We start from the raw sequence: 19,652 nt of genomic DNA, 5'->3' as shown, positions 1-19,652 counted from the left end.
TTCTTTCATGAGGCTACACAGGCTTGCCCTGTCAGGAGGGAGGCTGTTCTTTCATGAGGCTACACAGGCTAGCCCTGTCAGGAGGGAGGCTGTTCGTTCATGAGGCTACACAGGCTCGCCCTGTCAGGAGGGAGGCTGTTCTTTCATGAGGCTACACAGGCTTGCCCTGTCAGGAGGGAGGCTGTTCTTTCATGAGACTACACAGGCTCGCCCTGTCAGGAGGGAGGCTTTTGAAACCAATTTAATATTTTGTAACACAATACATAACCTAAAATTACATTTCAGACCCGAACCATTGGATGTTCTCTCAGCTGATAAACCATCAGACAAAAAATGGATATTAGATTGGGTTTTGGTGAATCATAAGGTAGAACATTATACTTAGTCAAGTTTTAAAGAGAATTTAATCTCTCACTGGCATTTAGAAAAGACAGTAGCACATATGAACAAAGAATGATGATTGTATTATAAGAATCACCATTGAATTCAAATGTGTCTTGTTCTGACAAAATTGGGCATAATACATGTGCGTAAAGTGTCGTCCCAGATTAGCCTGTGCAGTCCACACAGGCTTATCAGGGACTACACTTTCCCCTAAAATGGATTTTTGCTAAGAAGCTTCATTTACATGAAAAATACCATTAAAGCGGAAAGTGTCGTCTCTCATTAGCCTGTGCGGACTGCACAGGCTAATTTGGGACGACACTTCACGCACATGCATTTTGCCTTATTTTCACAGAACACGACACAAATAAATACAGTTTTATCCTGTGCCTGCATATCGACTGATGCTAAACTGTGCTCAGTATACTCCTTTCAACAAGCAAACATTGGAAAATCACATTTCCCTTGGGTTGGGTAATTTATGTAACCATGGCAACATACCTCTCCCCATAACAATAATAATACAATCAGCCAAGGCATACCTTAACCATGCAGGTTGTTAATGAATATCTTTATTAAAATCTAAATATGAACAGAGTGTGACATATCTATTAATACTATCTGTTAAACAGAATGTTGTAAATTGAGTGGAGTTCCCACAAATCATGAAATGAACACATATTACAATATGCTGCATTATTATCAGGCTGGGGAAATATCTACCTCAAGAAATGATGTTAATTAAACCTTGACACTCAGAAACAAAGTGAAAATGGCTATGTGCAAACAGAATATAAAACCAGAACAGCCTATGAGTAACTCGCAGTCTGTTAAGGTTTTATGCTGTTTGCTGCTCATCAGTATCTAAGGGTTGGAAATGAAGCCTTTAAAACATGAATCAATTAAGAAAGGTCTTTAATTATATTTAACTTTCTTAGGGACTAAAATGCATGAAAACATATATCAAAGTGGTAAAGGGTTAAGGAAACAGCCAGGAGACAAGTACCAGTTATTAACTCTTTGTACATTTTGAAGAACAAGAAAAACTCTGATGGTCAAAAAGGCTCACTTCAGGGCTCTCGCAACTGGGCAACTTCGGCGACTAAGTCGCTTAAAGTTTCAAAACTTCGCCGTTTTCCGACCTCACAACGAAAAAAAACTTTGCCTTAATTTTTGCTTTGCAGCATTTACAAAATTTGTCAAAATCCGCGGGAATACACAACGCCTGTCAATAGAATTGAAACCACGCCTCCGGGCGTATCTTGATTGCCGATACAGGCGACATCAGCCCATGGGAGCGTTGTTCTAGCACAGTAGCGAGGGATTACATTTGATCACATGATCTCGCTAATTGATAGCTAATTGAAAGCTATTATACTGTCAAGATGACACAATAAACCGTTTTTTATGTTGTTTGCCCATATATTAATGGATTAGAAGTTTTGGTATATTTAATTGTGTTTGATCAGATTGTTTTTGAAAACTGCCAAGCTGTGTAATATGAAATAAAGGTAAGTCAAAAAACAAGACTAAAATGCAAAATATTATATACCAGACCATCCGCATCACTGCATGTGTATTTGTAATTCTATCTTTTTATAAAGAACGTCGAAAATAAATTAAAATCAACGAAAATATTGCATCCCAAAAACATAGTCCAAAAAATGTACATGGTTTGCACATGAAATAAATGTGCTTACAGCTTGATTTAAGAAAATGAAAATCAGTTACCTAGCAGTGCTTTACTTTGATAAGCGATTATAAAAATATTGTAAGATTGTGGACATTTGCAACATTATGTTGACATGTATATCTAAGATTTTCGGAAAGTAGAGAAGATTTTTGTCAGTTACTAGTCATTCACGTGCCATCTGCTAACCAATAAAAAATAAATAAAATACCGGGGAAAATCGGTACCCTGCGAAATTCAAGCAAGAATAAGATGCATTCTCTTTAATATTTCATTTAACATATGTTTTTTTCATGTGTGAGCACTTGGAATTTTCCTCACAACTGATGACTTTATACATGTATCTATAATAAATATGCATAATGGTCAAAATCTGACACTTAAATTTTGATTTTAATGCAATAAAAAGGTATGTTATTTTAAAGTGTTTTTTTTAGTTTATGGTGTATCAGCTGACTGATTGTCTTTAAAAGTTAATAACAGCCTTAACAAAACCTTATGTCTTAATTGTCTGCTAGAATTTATAAGTCACATTTAGGACCAAGCGCTACATTTCCCCCTGATTCTAAAAACTTCTCCCTATGTCTAAAAACTTCTCCCTACTGTGAGCTGAGGAAAAAGAGACTTCTTCCTACAATCTGAGCCAAGCTAGAGCCCTGCACTTGAGTAAGAAAAGAATATATTTATATTGCAACAGCTTTGATCCAGTTTGGGTCTTCATGTTAATGGCGTTACACCAGAAATCATGTTTTGAAACTTTCCAGTATTTTTCTTATTATAATACCCATTCATTTTTTAAAACAACACAAATATAAATTGTGCTCTTAAATGGATATTTATTTATCATCGCCGAGCTAATTTAAACTTATTGGTAAATAACTCAGAAAAATCTTTATGATTCTTATGATTTCAAAAACAAAGGGATAATTGCATTATCAAAATGTATATAACAAGAAATAATTTATTGTTTTGAAAATTCTTTAAAATAAATCCATTTTTTTCATACCCTGCATAAACAATTGTTGTCACACTGTCAACAAGAATGTGTTTGTCAGAAACAGTATGTCCCCTTCTGCGCCGCTTTGATTTATTTTTTATCATTTGGCAGGTTCAGAAAATTATCTCTCTTTAAAGCTCATTACTTCCCTTAGATTTGTTTTTTTTTACCTTTGACCTTGAAGGATGACCTTGACCTTTCACCACTCAAAATGTGCAGCTCCATGAGATACACATGCATGCCAAATATGAAGTTGCTGTTTTCAATATTGCAGAAGTTAGGGCAAAATGTTAAAGTTTGGGCAAACAAACCAACCAACCAACCAACAGACAGGGCAAAAACAATAATCATGTCCTCAACTATATTGGTGGGGGACATAAAAATAACACGATTCTTCACCAAGACATATGGTAAAGGCAAAGAAGCCCTATCCTCAAGAGGTGAAAAAAGCATAGTAACATGCCCCTACCTGGTTGCCCCTGACGTCAGCTCTGGATTAATAGTCTTGATAAGTGAGAAATATGCCTGCATCTTCTCCATGCTCCAGGTGGATGCAGACCTGTGATCATCCAGCTCATCTGGGTGCTTGCCACTCAGGATGTAGTCTGACACGACCTGGTCCCAGTCTTCGTTCTGTGTGTCCAGTAGCACAAGAACTAGGTCAAACCGACTGAGAAGCGGGCTTGCTAGGGCTACGTTGACAGACAGAGACTGCAATAAAGAAGGGGGTCTCAGTCACTACAAACAATTATAATGTTCTTTTGATTGAGCCTGGCTTAACAGTTAACAAGCATTTGTTCAAATGAGAGGGCCCTTAGGCAAACTAAGACCATGGAACAAAACTGAATTTTGTTATCCAGAACTAAGAAAAGGGTTACAAATATATGATACAACAAATATTTTGAGGCTCTACATCACTCTTTATGTAAAAACACAATGCAAGATTCCAATCTTTTGTTTTCCGAACAAGAAACATGGCCATACCACAAAACCAGGTTTTCAACATTTAAGATAAAGATAAGATTTATTCATTAAGATAAAAAAATATAAAAAATTGTGTGATCTCAAGATGGTCTGCACGTGAGATATCAATACATGTAAACCTAGCGTGAGATTTGATTGTATGGGCAATCAGGGCTAGGTCAAAGTCACGGCAATTCAAGATAGGAAAATGGTTTCAAGTAAATTACTTTAGTTTGGATTTTGCAATGCCTCAATCATAAGATAGTGCGTTCCAAATCAAAATATCACTGAAACTTATTTGTAGAAAAGTTGCAGCATCGACAAAACCCTTTCTTTAAGGTAAAAGGCAAAAAGATTAACAATTTGTAACATTAGTTTGAACTTTATAGGGATGAAATCAGCTGAAACTAGAGCTTTGTCACAAACGTGACGAATACCCCCACATGCCGCATTGACACAGAATATTTTGCATGTTGAACTTCAAAAAACAACAGCTGAACCATGCTCATTGTTTATAACGCACTAAGTGACCCCGTGACCTGGTTTTTGACCCTGCATGGCCCATGTTCGAAATGGACCTACACATCATCTAGATACAACTTCTGACCAAGTGTGGCGAAGATCGGATGAAAACTACTTGAATTAGAGAGCAGACACCATGCTGAATGTGCAAAACGTAACTCAGTGACCTAGTTTTTAACCCGGCATGACCCATATTCGAACTTGACCTAGACATCATCTAGATACAACTTCTGACCAATTTTTGTGATGCTCTGATGAAAACTACTTGAATTAGAGAAAGGACACCATGCTTAATGTTTAAAACACACTAAGTGACCCAGTGACCTAGTTCTTGACCTGCCATGACCCATGTTCGAACTTGGCCTAGACATCATCTAGATACAACTTCTGACCAATTTTGGTGAAGCTCTGATGAAAACTACTTGCATTGGAGAACGGACACCATGCATAATGTTTAAAACGCACTAAGTGACCCCGTGACCTAGATTTTGACCCAGCAAGGCCCATGTTCGAACTTGGCCTAGATTTCATCTAGATACAATTTACTTCTGACCAAGTTTGGTGAAGATCGGATGAAAGCTACTTGAATTAGAGAGCGGACACCATGCTCAATGTAAAAAACGCACTAAGTGACCCGATGACCTAGTTTTTGACCTGCCATGACCCATGTTCGAACTTGGCCTAGATATCATCTAGATACAACTTCTGACCAAGTTTGGTGAAGTTCTGATGAAAACTACTTGAATTAGAAAGCGGAAAACATGCTGAATGTTTAAAACGCACTAAGTGACCCCATGACCTTGTTTTTGACCTGGCAAGGCCCATGTTGGAATTTGGCCTAGATATCATCTAGATACAACTTCTGACCAAGTTTGGTGAAGATCGGATAAAAACTTCTTGAATTAGAGAGCGGACACGGACCGACCGACCGACAGACATACTCACTCCTATATACCCCCCTAAACTTCGTTTAGTGGGGGTATAATAAGGAGAGACCTTAGCCCTCTTGTGTACATCACAATTGCTGAACTTTTGTTTGGTTCTGAACCTACAAGTGTCTGGAAACCAATGAGTCACCTTCTGAGAAAACGGGGCATAATGCATGTGCGTAAAGTGTCGTCCCAGATTGGCCTGTGCAATCTGCTCAGGCTAATCAGGAACGACACTTTCCGCCTAAATTGGATTTTTGCTAAAAAAGAGACTTCATTTAAAACGAAAAATACCATAAAAGTGGAAATTGTCGTCCCTGATTAGATGTGCGGACTGCTCAGGCTAATCTGGGACGACACTTTACGCATATGCATTATGCCCAGTTTTCACAGAACACGACACAAATGGTAATCCATGTGATTGTTTGTGATGCAGTTACCTCATCTAATTAAACTTAATGACACCAATTTACCCTAGACTATTGTTTTACCTAATCATTAAAACTGTGTAGTTTGTATTTATGTCACAGTTTATTTGACCAGAAGGTCTTCTTGCAAATGTTCTTATCAGCAATACTGAATTAAAGACTATGTTTACATGAAAGCTGCCATGGTTATCTTGTTTTGCAACAATATCTTAAATTGATTCCTTGTTTTTTTCCATTTGATGTTGAGGTACTATGGATAATCACATTGTACTGTACTTTTGCATTTAATAGAATACTAGAAATAAATTAATAATAGTGTCCTGTATGTTATTTATCATTGATAACAAGCGATGTGTTTGTGAAACACTATGTCCCCATATATTTGACCTGTGACCTTGAAGGATGACCTTGACCTTTCACCACTCAAAATGTGCAGCTCCATGAGATACACATGCATGCCAAATATCAAGTTGCTATCTTCAATATTGCAAAAGTGTACATTAAATGAGCGATTTTGACCTTTGACCTTGAAGGATGACCTTGACCTTGACTTTTCACCACTCAAAATGAGCAGCTTAATGAGATACACATGCATGCCAAATATGGAGTTGCTATCTTCAATATTGCAAAAGTTATGGCAAATGTTAAAGTTGGAGCAAACAAACACACAAACCAACCAACAGACAGGGCAAAACCAATATGCCTCCCACTATAGTGGTGGGGGACATAAAACAATACATGTATGTCCCCCACTATAGTGGTGGGGGACATTAAAAAGTGTGTTTTTAAAACAACAACATTATTCAGAGTACAAGGCAATTTAAACAAAACTCCAACAATAACTTTCCGAAATAGGACCCCTTTTATTGACATTGCTTCTTATTAATTTTGCCTTACTAGCAACACAATTTTATAATTTATGTTTTCCAACAACCAGAAAAAGTAATTAACACATAAAAATGGTATTTTGCAAACTTATTTTAGCTAACAATTTTGAAGTTATGCATTAAAAAGTATGAAATCAAAACTATTTTTACCATACTAGCCCTAGTGTTCCATGGACTTAGTTTTCTGTGAAAGTAAACTTTCAAAAAAATTATTTTCTGTCACAAAAGAAGCATTCTGTGCTTTGACAGTGGCCATATTGTCGTTAGCGACCAGTACATAGCAACATTGTGTGGTTGCTGCTTTAAAATAGCAACAGTTTGTTGTTAAGATCAAAGGAGTCTTTGAACTGACTTCTGGCTTGAAGGCTATTGTTGGAGACTTCTGGCAAAAGATGTTGTACAAAATGTGTGATTTAAAACAATAGTATCTGGACAATACAAGTAATGGAGACAGAGGATCAATAAATAAAGATTCTTAGGAGAATTTCATGTGTGTGATAAATATAAGACAGTTTCATGTTGATTGTTTTCTCATTGGATAATTAAGTTAGTAGATTTAATTCATAATTTATAAGCAATCCTCATACAAGACACTTGAAAGGTAATTGACAAGGCCTACCGACCAACCCCCTCTCAAGTTTAAAAAAAATCCGGAAAGTTACTGAAAACTGTTACCCATGTAGTGTAAGGACTATCTATTGATTAATTCATCAAGAAGTCATTCATCTGCTTCTGCTTTCATGCTTTCAATTGAAACACACAGATGCCTCCTTCAACCGTCTTTAACCCTTTGCATGCTGGGAAATTTGTTGTCTGCTAAAATGTCGTCTGCTGAATTTCTATAATTAGCATTTTCTTCGATTTTTTTTCAGAGAATACTATCAGAATAGCAAGCAGTTTGGATCCTGATGAGACACCACATTCTGTGGCGTCTCATCTGGATCCAAACTGTTTGCAAAGGCCTTCACAATTCGGTTCCAGCACTGAAAGAGTTAATACCAACAAAGACTATGACCCTCGCTAGCTGTCACATATAGAACATCAAGTCTAGCTCCCTGACTACATGAGCCAATACTACCTGAAATAGTTTCTGTATCTGGGTTTAGTATTGATTTTTAATCAGAAGCTAGCAGACTCTAATAACATTATAATAGTGTAAAGAAAACTGATTAAGCCTTGCAATTACAAGGATTTTTAAATTAAAGAGAGATTATATGATTTTGTCAAATATTTATTAATTTATATAAAATGTGTAAAGAACTTATTAAACATACATTTCAATATAAATTAAGATAAAAGTTAAGAAGAACATGTGTCGAAAAATTGGAAATAAGCCAGATAATTATTTAATTCTGAAATCGAAAATGTCTGTACAGTCAAATTCGCCAGCATATAAATAATGCATGTACGATGTGAATCTAAATTTGGTTTAATGGTTTATTTTTAATTCCTGCAACGATATCTATTCATACGACACACAAACACTAACTAAAAAGACGAATGCTTTGGTTATTGTCGGAAAAAATGTACGAAATATCTTTGTCACAATCAGCTCGAGGCGGTGTCGTCCTGATTGTCCCACATTTAGAAATTCAATACACCGTACAAATAGGTGTGAAGAGGCGTAAGATGGGTAATACAAGTGTAAAAAATATCATGTCTAGGATTTATTATGATTAACTACGATCAAAGTATAAAACGATAATTATCTATTGTTTGTCTGCTGTAACATAAATACAATTTAAATTTAAAAAAAATAAGATAAATAAAAACTGTTATTTTATATAATTAAATAACAGTTGAACATCTCAAACATGCATTAATATATATCCATGCGTTATCAATAAATTAACCTAACTTCACTTTTTCAAAATTCCACGTTATTTATTAACTAATAAACACGAAGGGATGAGCATTTTGCTTGACGGATTCAGATTTGTATTTTAATATGTATAATTGTATACTCATTGATCTTATAACAGTGTTACTTATAACTAAGTAGTGTTAGTATGCCATTCGAATTAAAGTATACAGAATCTTTATTCAGAGGGGAGATTAAATAACGGATTGAATGATTGATGCTTTGAATCGAAATATTAAGATTAAATGGAGATCGTTAAATAAACAAATTACCTGAGATTGTTTGATTTTTTAATACATTCATATTTCATTTTTATAGGTATTAAATCGATTGGTGATTTAATATAAAATGTTAATAAAGTGTGTCTATATTCCCTCTATTGGAAGAAAATAAAAATAAAATATTTATCGAGAAACACTTTTGTGTTTATGTTTTGTTAATTTAATCAAATAAATACACGAAATAAATACCCCTTTTCGAGCCCCAGATATGCGACTTACCTGTATGTTCCGTTATCGATATTTTACTCTTAAAAAAAAAAATGTGGGACAATCGGGAGTAAACCCTCGAGGCGCTTATTTGAATTGGCTGCATTTTATGAAATTCGTCTTCAATGTATAATTTGTCTTGCCTATTTGGTGTTATTGTAACATATTTAACCAGGTTTTCCGAAGGAAAAAACTGGTTATTAGATTGGCGAATGCGGGCGGGCTGGCTGGCTGGCTGGCTGGCGGGCTGGCTGGCGGGCTGGCGGAACAAGCTTGTCCGGGCCATAACTATGTCGTTCATTGTCATATTTTAAAATCATTTGGCACATTTGTTCACCATCATTGGACGGTGTGTCGCGCGAAATAATTACGTCGATATCTCCAAGGTCAAGGTCACACTTTGAGTTAAAAGGTCAAAATTGGCAATAAATGAGCTTGTCTGGGCCATAACTATGTCATTCATTGTGAGATTTTACAATTATTTGGCACATTTGTTCACCATCATGGGACGGTGTGTCGCACGAAAGAATCACGTCAATATCTCCAATGTCAAGGTCACCACAACTTAAAATAGATTTATTTTGAAACAAACTTACAAAGGGGGTTAATTTTGTTTGTTCATTTCAAAAGTTCAGTTTGAGTTGTCTCCCTTTATCAGATTTTTTTTCACAATGAAAACCTGGTTTTGTGACAATTTTGTCCCTTGTTTATCAATATATTACAATTAAACACATATAAAAAATTGCAAAATCTCACTTTAAGGCACATAAGGAGAGGAGCTTGTTGTCCCTGATTTTAACTGAGATCGATGATAAGAACACAGGCAAGACAGTATAAAGGGCAGAGGGAGGCACCCAAATAGGAGAACACAGGCAAGGCAGAATAAAGGGCAGAGGGAGGCAACCAAATAGGAGAACACAGGCAAGGCAGTATAAAGGGCAGAGGGAGGCACCCAAATTGGAGAACACAGGCAAGGCAGTATAAAGGGCAGAGGGGGGCACCCAAATAGGAGAACACAGGCAAGGCAGTATAAAGGGCAGAGGGAGGCACTCAAATAGGAGAACACAGGCAAGGCAGTATAAAGGGCAGAGGGGGCACCCAAATAAGAGAACACAGGCAAGGCAGTATAAAGGGCAGAGGGAGGCACCCAAAAAGGAGAACACAGGCAAGGCAGTATAAAGGGCAGAGGGAGGCACCCAAATAGGAGAACACAGGCAAGGCAGTATAAAGGACAGAGGGGGGCACCCAAATAGGAGAACACAGGCAAGTCAGTATAAAGGGCAGAGGGAGGCACCAAAATAGGAGAACACAGGCAAGGCAGTATAAATGGGGCAGAGTGGGGCACCCAAATTGGAGAACACAGGCAAGGCAGTATAAAGGGCAGAGGGAGGCACCCAAATAGGAGAACACAGGCAAGGCAGTATAAAGGGCAGAGGGAGGCACCCAAATAGGAGAACACAGGCAAGGCAGTATAAAGGGCAGAGGGAGGCACCCAAATAGGAGAACACAGGCAAGGCAGTATAAAGGGCAGAGGGAGGCACCCAAATAGGAGAACACAGGCAAAGCAGTATAAAGGGCAGAGGGGGGCACCGAAATAGGAGAACACAGGCAAGGCAGTATAAAGGGCAGAGGGGGGCACCCAAGTAGGAGAACACAGGCAAGGCAGTATAAAGGGCAGAGGGGGGCACCCAAATAGGAGAACACAGGCAAGGCAGTATAAAGGGCACAGGGGGGCACCCAAATAGGAGAACACAGGCAAGGCAGTATAAAGGACAGAGGGGGGCACCCAAATAGGGTACAGCTGTGTGGTTAAAGCAGTTGTTGGTACACACACTTCTCACCTATGCAAACTGGGTTCAATCCCAGTTCCCGCCAACTTGCGAGCGTGTCAGTGGTGATCATATTGGACATTTGAGGTAATACTTTGGTTTCCTGCCTCAGCACAACACCGTGTCAAAAATTACATATATTATTAAGTTTACTTTTCAGCGCTGAAACCGAATTTTAAAGGCCTTTGCAAACAGTTTGAATCCAGATGAGACACCACAAAATGTGCCGTCCCATCAGGATCCAAACAGTTTGTTATTCTTATAGCATTCTTTGAAAAAAATCGAAGAAAATGCTTTTTTTAGACGACATTTTAGCATACGACAAATTTCCCAGCATGCAAAGGGTTAAAAGTCACATACACCTGTAGCTGGAAACTGAAGCTTTAATTCAAAATGTGTTCCAACTTGTGTGTGTCTAACAAATTAATGAAGTATAAGTGCTCGGATTTACTCCGAGTCTTCACATAATGCACCCTTAGCCACGGGTCGGAGTCTTCACATAATGCACCCTTAGCCACCTCTGAGTCTTCACATAATGCACCCTTAGCCACCTCTGAGTCTTCACATAATGCACCCTTAGCCACGGGTCGGAGTCTTCACATAATGCACCCTTAGCCACGGGTCGGAGTCTTCACATAATGCACCCTTAGCCACCTCTGAGTCTTCACATAATGCACCCTTAGCCACCTCTGAGTCTTCACATAATGCACCCTTAGCCACGGGTCGGAGTCTTCACATAATGCACCCTTAGCCACGGGTCGGAGTCTTCACATAATGCACCCTTAGCCACCTCTGAGTCTTCACATAATGCACCCTTAGCCACCTCTGAGTCTTCACATAATGCACCCTTAGCCACGGGTCGGAGTCTTCACATAATGCACCCTTAGCCACCTCTGAGTCTTCACATAATGCACCCTTAGCCACAGGAGGACAAAGAAAACTTGGCACATACACAAACACACTTGGAAACAGGTGTAGCTCCCTAATATATATTTCTTGCTGGAACACTGTAAACCATATTGTTGCAATTCTAAATAATCTCTTTTTGGAACTTTATCAAGTAATAATAATACAGTGCTTGCTGGAAGAGGATAATTATTTGATTGAATAAGTCATTTTTAATGTTCATTTGTTGTTAAATAACAATCTTTTTTTTAGTATATTTCATCTTACAGATATAGCATCCGACAAGAAACCGTCGGAGATGGGTGATGCTCCCCAATTTTTTTTTTGTCACAATATTGCACTATATATTCAAGTAAAAGAAAACGTCTTGAGGGCACAGTAGTTGGGGGGACAAGAATTTTTTTTAGAAAATTTAAAAGGGCCATAACTCTGTGAAAAATCATCCAACCAGAACCCGCTGATAATATGCACATCTCCTCTTGGTAGTGAAGCTTCCCATAAAGTTTCATTCAATTCCGGTCATAAGTTGCTGAGAAAAAGCCCGGACAAAAATTCTGCAGGGACGGACACACGGACGGACAGACGAAGCGGCGACTATATGCTTCCCCCAAAATAAATTTTGAAGGAGCATAAAAATCGATACTGCAATAAATTTTATAGATCACTAGCTTACAGGATTTTACATCTTCCTATCAAATGTATCAGATCAAAGAAAGTATTATACTTTTGAACCATGTTAATTGATCCTTGTTTTTTACACACGGTCGGACAGACGAAGCGGCGACTATATGCTTTATTTTGGGGGAGCATAAAAATCTATACTGCAATAAATTTTATAGATCACTAGCTTACAGGGTTTTACATCTTCCTATCAAATGTATCAGATCAAAGAAAGTATTATATTTTTAAACCATGTTAATTGATCTTTTTTTTACATTTACAATTTATTTATGATAGATGGTTTTGAGATCCTTGGGTTTTATAAAACTCTTTAACTGTCTTTGGTTTTTGGTAACAGTATCCTATGGCTGAAAAATGGCAAACCAATGTGTCCGAAAAAAGCAGGTTAATAGAGAGAAACAAGTCTTTGATATGGTGTGATTTTACAGGGATTAATATGTATCAAATTAAAGCTTTTAGCTGTTATTCGATTCACAGGCGTGTTGTTAGTAATTAAGTCTTCCACAATCGTGTACTATAGATTTCTGTCAACCTCTAGATTGTTATGAAAAACATGCTGTTCTTTAATATTAAATCCTTGGCTTCAGCCAACAGGAATTAGAAAAAAATATTCAGAGAGCGGTCTTGAGGAACATCACTTGAGACTGTCTAGAATACTAATATTAAGATCCTTGGTTTCAGAATTATTTAGATATATTTTCAATGTTTCTATGTAAACAATTCTTGTGTTACAATAAACCAATCATACAAAGGAACCAGCATACTAGGGTAGGTGATAATAGGTCAAACAGTTCTACAGATACAACCAGCAAGAAATAGTGTTTGCAGAAAGGTGCAACCAAATGTGAGGCTACAGTATTTTAGGCATTACCATAGGACCTGCGCCGTGCAAACATTTATTAATGCCATATTGTGGCCAGCAAAGCTTCAGCCAAGCCTGCGCATCATTCAAGCCTTGTTTGGAGCTACCCTGTCCTTATGTTTGGAGCTACCCTGTCCTTATGGAAACAGCGGAATCTTGAATGACTAAACCGCAGATGATGAGTTACTGACCAGACTGCACTGGTCTGGAGATACTCTGGCCACATACGGCATAAGAAGTGCACTGGTCTGGAGATACTCTGGCCACATACAGCATAAGAAGTGCGCTGGTCTGGAGATACTCTGGCCACATATGGCATAAGAAGTATTTTCTCATTACAAGCTCAATTACAGGTATAAAGAATGTCAGTGTAACAGCAAAATCTCATGCAGTAAAGAAGCAAAAGGAGCATTATGGACAGTGGGTTCACATCAAGACAAAGTGGAAAGATATTAGAACTGAACACTAGTCTCTTTAAGGAGCAGTTAACGATTATCACCGCACAAGCTATTAATGAAGCACAGTGTTAACATTTTACAAAGCTCTATGTTTGACTCTACAATCTTGAACTGAACAGGTAGCCTGCACAATAGTCACTTCAGGACTGAACAGGAAGCCTGCACAATAGTCACTTCAGGAATGAACAGGAAGCCTGCACAATAGTCACTTCAGGAATGAACAGGAAGCCTGCACAATAGTCACTTCAGGAATGAACAGGAAGCCTGCACAATAGTCACTTCAGGAATGAACAGGAAGCCTGCACAATAGTCACTTCAGGAATGAACAGGAAGCCTGCACAATAGTCACTTCAGGAATGAACAGGAAGCCTGCACAATAGTCACTTCAGGAATGAACAGGAAGCCTGCACAATAGTCAGGAAAGCTGCTCTAACACCTAGCTGCCATGTTTGAAACAAACCAACAATCATTTTCAAACTAACACATGATACTGTAAGATCATTGTTATTTGCAGGACACGTATAAGCATTGATTTCCTGGGTTGAACCTTCCATGAAATTATGATCCCCACTTTTTAATGCCCAACATTTAAATTTTTAATAATGAATTATCAAAGGCATGAAAAGACGTATATGACCAACGTAATCCGCGCAATAAGATAAGTCCAGATAATAAGATAAGTCCAGATAATAAGATAAGTCCAGATAATGAGATAAGTCCAGATAATAAGATAAGTCCAGATAATAAGATAAGTCCAGATACTTCAATAAATGGAGTGCATGACAATGTGTACTTAGCTGACACTTGACTTCCTGAATAACCCTAATGCACTAAAGCTGAATTGAAACCGCAGACTTAGTTTAGGTAGATTGCTAGGAAATAGAGTAATTATCAACCCCCATCATTGCCAGTATGTGTATTGTGTTTTTCAGAGATGTTGCCAACACTCCTTTGAGCAATGAGATCAGGTTCAATTTAAACATAAACACTCAACATCTGATTGAAATAATTTATGCCCTTTAGTTATGGAGAAATGAATACATTCTTTATTGCATTAGGTTGTTGGCGTTTAACTAGATTGACTAGTATCTAGATTTTATTGTGTTTATTTAACTTTGTTAAATTAATTGACACATTATTCTCTGATATACCAGTACTTTTAACTTGCTGTACAGCATTTAATGCAAACATAACCACTACAAACCTACCTTAATTATAACCAATTTTATTATATACATGTTTAATGCTTTTAACAAAATACAGGTTGTATCAATCGTTTAAATAAAAAATCCCGTATTACGCTACTCGCTGTTTCCAATTCCGTATTACCATACTAGCCGGACTACTTCGACCCATTTAATGACGTCACATTACACGCACCGCAAAATAGAAATATCTGTGGTCACATGACGAGACTTACATACCCTATTACGAAATATATTACGTAGTACATCGTGTGACGTCATTTCTGTGACAAAACACAATAGTTTTATCTAAACTATATAAAGACATGTCAGACCGGGGCCCGTATTCACCAAACAATTCTTAGACTTAAGTCTAAGAATAAAGAATATTCTTTAAATTGATATATTCAATAATTACTTGAATTTTTAGTAAAACTTGTTATTAACCACCTCTACCTGTGGCATTCTTCATGTAGAACAGTTTGTTAATGACACAAGTACCAGTGGAGGCGTCTATATATTCAAACAATGAATGCATTTTTCTTGGTTCCAAGTCTTTTCTTTATTCTCAAGTCTAAGAATGAGTTGATGAATACGGGCCCTGGTGTTTTTTAGCAGTAAACTATGTGTTAAAAACGTATTTTGGAGTGTGTGTTTATCATGCATAAATGTATATTTTGATAGGAATACAATAAAATAGTGTGGTTTAAACTAAGTTTCGATAAAGACATGGAAGATAGAAGTGGAAGTGCATATCGTTTAAACGTTTTTGTTATAAACATCGGATTAAAGTTGTCAACTTAATTGTTATAAAGATTGGATTAACAATGGCATTAAGGTAAGCGTGTCGGAAACCTGTGTTTTCCCGGTTCGCATGTTTACACGTTTATTTACATAAACTGTATTCATGCGCGTCTTAAATAAACTATGGCGTACCGTTTTAGTCATTGTTTTGTCAGTTTTGATAAAGCAAAAAATACATTTGTTAACTGTTTTCGTTAGTTGTTGTATATAATAAAAGGAATATTACGCTAGTCAATTGTTCCAAGAGTTTGTATCACTCTCGTGGCTTGTGCTATTTCGCATCACACGAGAGGCGGAGTCATCACACAAGCCACTCAAGTGATACAAACTCTTGGAACAATTGATTAGCGTAATATTCCGTATATATTCCCACATTCTCTAATAGGTGCCAACACAGTTAAGATTGTCTTTAGTATGGCGATCATTGCAATTAAATGAAACTAAGTGAAATTGGTCATCATTCCAGCTTATCCATTTACTATCACTCCATGCAAATGGACTATAAAGTTAAATGCCATGCAATAACAATGACAGGTTACTATTACCTTATAACAGAGAACTAGTTAATTGGCCTGTGATTAACAGGGCCCAATTTATTATATTTTTTAACAAGATCTTAAATGAAATTGACAAGTCCCCCATAGTACTAAAACATGAAATTTCATGCCAAAGAATATAAATGATTCGGAAGTAAATACATTATCTAATGTTATGTGAAGTTTCCTAATGAGTTTGAAAAAATTATGACATCTTGAGTGTTCAAAGGATATAATTTTAGCCTAATAAAGATAGCTGCCCCATCTTATGAAAGCCATGAAATAATGCCTGAAAGTTTCATGAAGATTGTGACAACAAAAAACTTCTTTAGTATTTCAAAATCAGCTGAGATAACACTGGGAAAAATGTTCTGACAGTTTTATTAAGATTGGGAAAAAAAATGTGACCTCTTAGTTGTTTACAAGCTTTTTATTTAATTTGACCTATATCTTAAAACGTTTATATGACCCATTTTCAAACTCAGCAAAGACTCAACTTTGTTCTTAGCCAAGATTTTCATGTGGTGTGTGGTGTTAACCTACTTGGGACATGTTGTCCCAGTACATGATGAGAAGGTGTGATGTTTACCTCATTGGGGTCATAGTGTCCCAGTACATGGTGAGAAGGTGTGGTGTTTACCTAATTGGGGTCAAAGTGTCCCAATACATGGTGAGAAGGTGTGGTGTTAACCTCATTGGGGTCAAAGTGTCTCAGTACATGATGAGAAGGTGTGATGTTTACCTCATTGGGGTCAAAGTGTTCCAGTACATGGTGGGTAGGTGCGGTGTTACCTAATTGGGGTCAAAGTGTCCCAGTACATGAAGAGAAGGTGTGATGTTTACCTAATTGGGGTCAAAGTGTCCCAGTACATGGTGGGAAGGTGTGATGTGTACCTAATTGGGGTCAAAATGTCTCAGTACATGATGAGAAGGTGTGATGTTTACCTAATTGGAGTCAAAGTGTCCTAGTACATGGTGAGAAGGTGTGGTGTTTACCTCAATGGGGTCAAAGTGTCCCAGTACATGGTGAGGTGTGGTGTTTACCTCATTGGGGTCAAAGTGTCCCAGTACATGATGATGAGGTGTGATGTTTACCTAATAGGGGTCAAAGTGTCCCAGTACATGGTGGGAAGGTGTGATGTTTACCTCATTGGGGTCAAAGTGTCCCAGTACGATTAGAAGGTGTGGTGTTTACCTAATTGGGGTCAAAGTATCCCAGTACATGATGAGAAGGTGTGATGTTTACCTAATTGGGGTCAAAGTGTCCCAGTACATGGTGGGAAGGCGTGATGCTTACCTAATTGGGGTCAAAGTGTCCCAGTACATTGTCAGAAGGTGTGAAGTTTACCTCATTGGGACATGTTGTCCCAGTACATGATGAGAAGGTACGGTGTTACCTAATTGGGGTCAAAGTATCCCAGTACATGGTGAGAAGGTGCGATGTTACCTAATTGGGGTCAAAGTGTCCCAGTACATGATGAGAAGGTGCGGTGTTACCTAATAATGGGGTCAAAGTATCCCAGTACATGATAAGAAGGTGCGGTGTTACCTAATTGGGGTTAAAGTGTCCCAGTACATGATGAGAAGGTGTGATGTTTACCTAATTAGGGTCAAAGTATCCCAGTACATGGTGGGAAGGTGTGATGTTTACATAATTGGGGTCAAAGTGTCCCAGTATACGATGAGAAGGTGCGGTGTTTACCCCATCGGGGTCAAAGTGTCCCAGAACATGGTGGGAAGGTGTGATGTATACCTAATTGGGGTTATAGTGTCCCAGTACATGATAAGAAGGAGTGGTGTTAATCTCATTTGGGGTGTAATGTTTACCTCATTGGGGTCAGTGTCCCAGTACATGGTGAGAAGGTGTGGTGTTAACCTCATTGGGGTCAAAGTGTCCCAGTAACTGGTGCAAAGGTGTGGTGTTTATCTCATTGGGGTCATATTGTGATAGTTCATGGTGAAAATGTGCGATGTTCACCTCTTTAAGGTACCAGTGTCCCAGTACATGTTGAGAAGTGGTGTTTACCTCATTGGGGTCATACTGTCCAAGTTAATGATGAGATGGTGTGTATCACGTTTAAACAGCTGCGTTTTGTGTTTTGCTCAAGGACGTTTGCCAAAACAGTAAACGTTTAAATGACAGTCAATATCAATATAATAAATATTGGGGTGCAAATAACGTAGCTGACTAGCTGTATGAAGTATATCGATGACAAACTGCTAAATCGGGGTACTTGCTGTAAATCTGGGCTACCGAATTCAGCAGTAATTTATTTCTGATTGGTCAGCGGATGGCACAGACATGAACGGAAACGGAAACGGAATCTTTGCTACTTTCCGAAAATCTAACAACCTTGCAACAAAACAGTGCATATGCCGCCATCCTGAAATATTTTAAGTGATTGATTAGCAAAATAAAACACTGCCGTAGCATGTGGGAAAAGCAATATTATATCAAATTACATGTATATATTGACAACGTTTTTGCTAGTTAACTGCTTTTTCATTTTTTGCCGTCAAATAATAAGCAAATTGTATTTCATGTGCAAAATACCTGCATGTTTTTCGGAGTGTTGTTTTCGGAAACAGTATTTTGCATCGATTTTACATTATTTTCGACATTCTTTAAATTGTTTTTATAGAATGACGATTACACATCAGGTGATACGGATGGTCTGTTTGATAATATTTTATGGTTTTAATATGACGTCATTGCCCGAATGGGATATGCACTGAATATTACTTCCGGAAATAATTACTATTTTCAGTTTGGGAATGCGATGGTACTGATGTTTTTTTAAACAGACATAGGGATACCGTTGAAACGTTTATTTCGTTTTGTTTAAAAGTTTAGACAAATCTGTAAACGTGATACCCTTAATGGTGTGGTGTTTACCTCATTGGAGTCATACTGTCCAAGTTTATGATGAGATGGTATTATGTTTACCTCATTAGGGTCATAGTGTCCTTTAGGGTTTGTAGCAGCCAGAATTGTGGTCCTTGTACTCAATTTACACACTATTCCTGCCTGCAATTACATGACATTAAATGAGAATAATGACAGTGTGTGGTCTTAAAAACAAAAGATTAGGAGTATATTATAGATGAATGAACATAAATAACGAGTGTTAGGAACAAACATGGTGTCAAACTCAAAAGGTGTAATTTCAGTTATAACCTTAAAACTTTTATCAGCATATATATTTCTGTTTAATAAAAAACCTTTGATCATCTATATGCACG

At 37.6% G+C, this 19,652-nt stretch overlaps 1 protein-coding gene across 3 annotated transcripts in view; it reads right to left on the bottom strand.

Annotated features, from left to right (window-relative positions):
* LOC127872806 (DNA helicase MCM9-like) overlaps window positions 1-19,652 on the bottom strand; it is a 78,623-nt gene that overhangs the window by 16,273 nt on the left and 42,698 nt on the right. For all 3 annotated transcript variants that reach the window (XM_052416217.1, XM_052416234.1, XM_052416227.1), the window contains 2 exons: window positions 19,357-19,437; window positions 3,541-3,782 (listed from right to left, as the gene is read on the bottom strand). In XM_052416217.1, coding sequence (XP_052272177.1) covers window positions 3,541-3,782; window positions 19,357-19,437 — 323 coding nt within the window. The remainder of the gene's footprint in view (window positions 1-3,540; window positions 3,783-19,356; window positions 19,438-19,652) is intronic.

The sequence above is a fragment of the Dreissena polymorpha genome, chromosome 1 (genome assembly GCF_020536995.1).
Source record: "Dreissena polymorpha isolate Duluth1 chromosome 1, UMN_Dpol_1.0, whole genome shotgun sequence".
Taxonomy (NCBI): domain Eukaryota; kingdom Metazoa; phylum Mollusca; class Bivalvia; order Myida; family Dreissenidae; genus Dreissena; species Dreissena polymorpha.
Note: the sequence above shows the minus strand (reverse complement) of the source record. Positions and strands in the feature narration are given on the sequence as shown.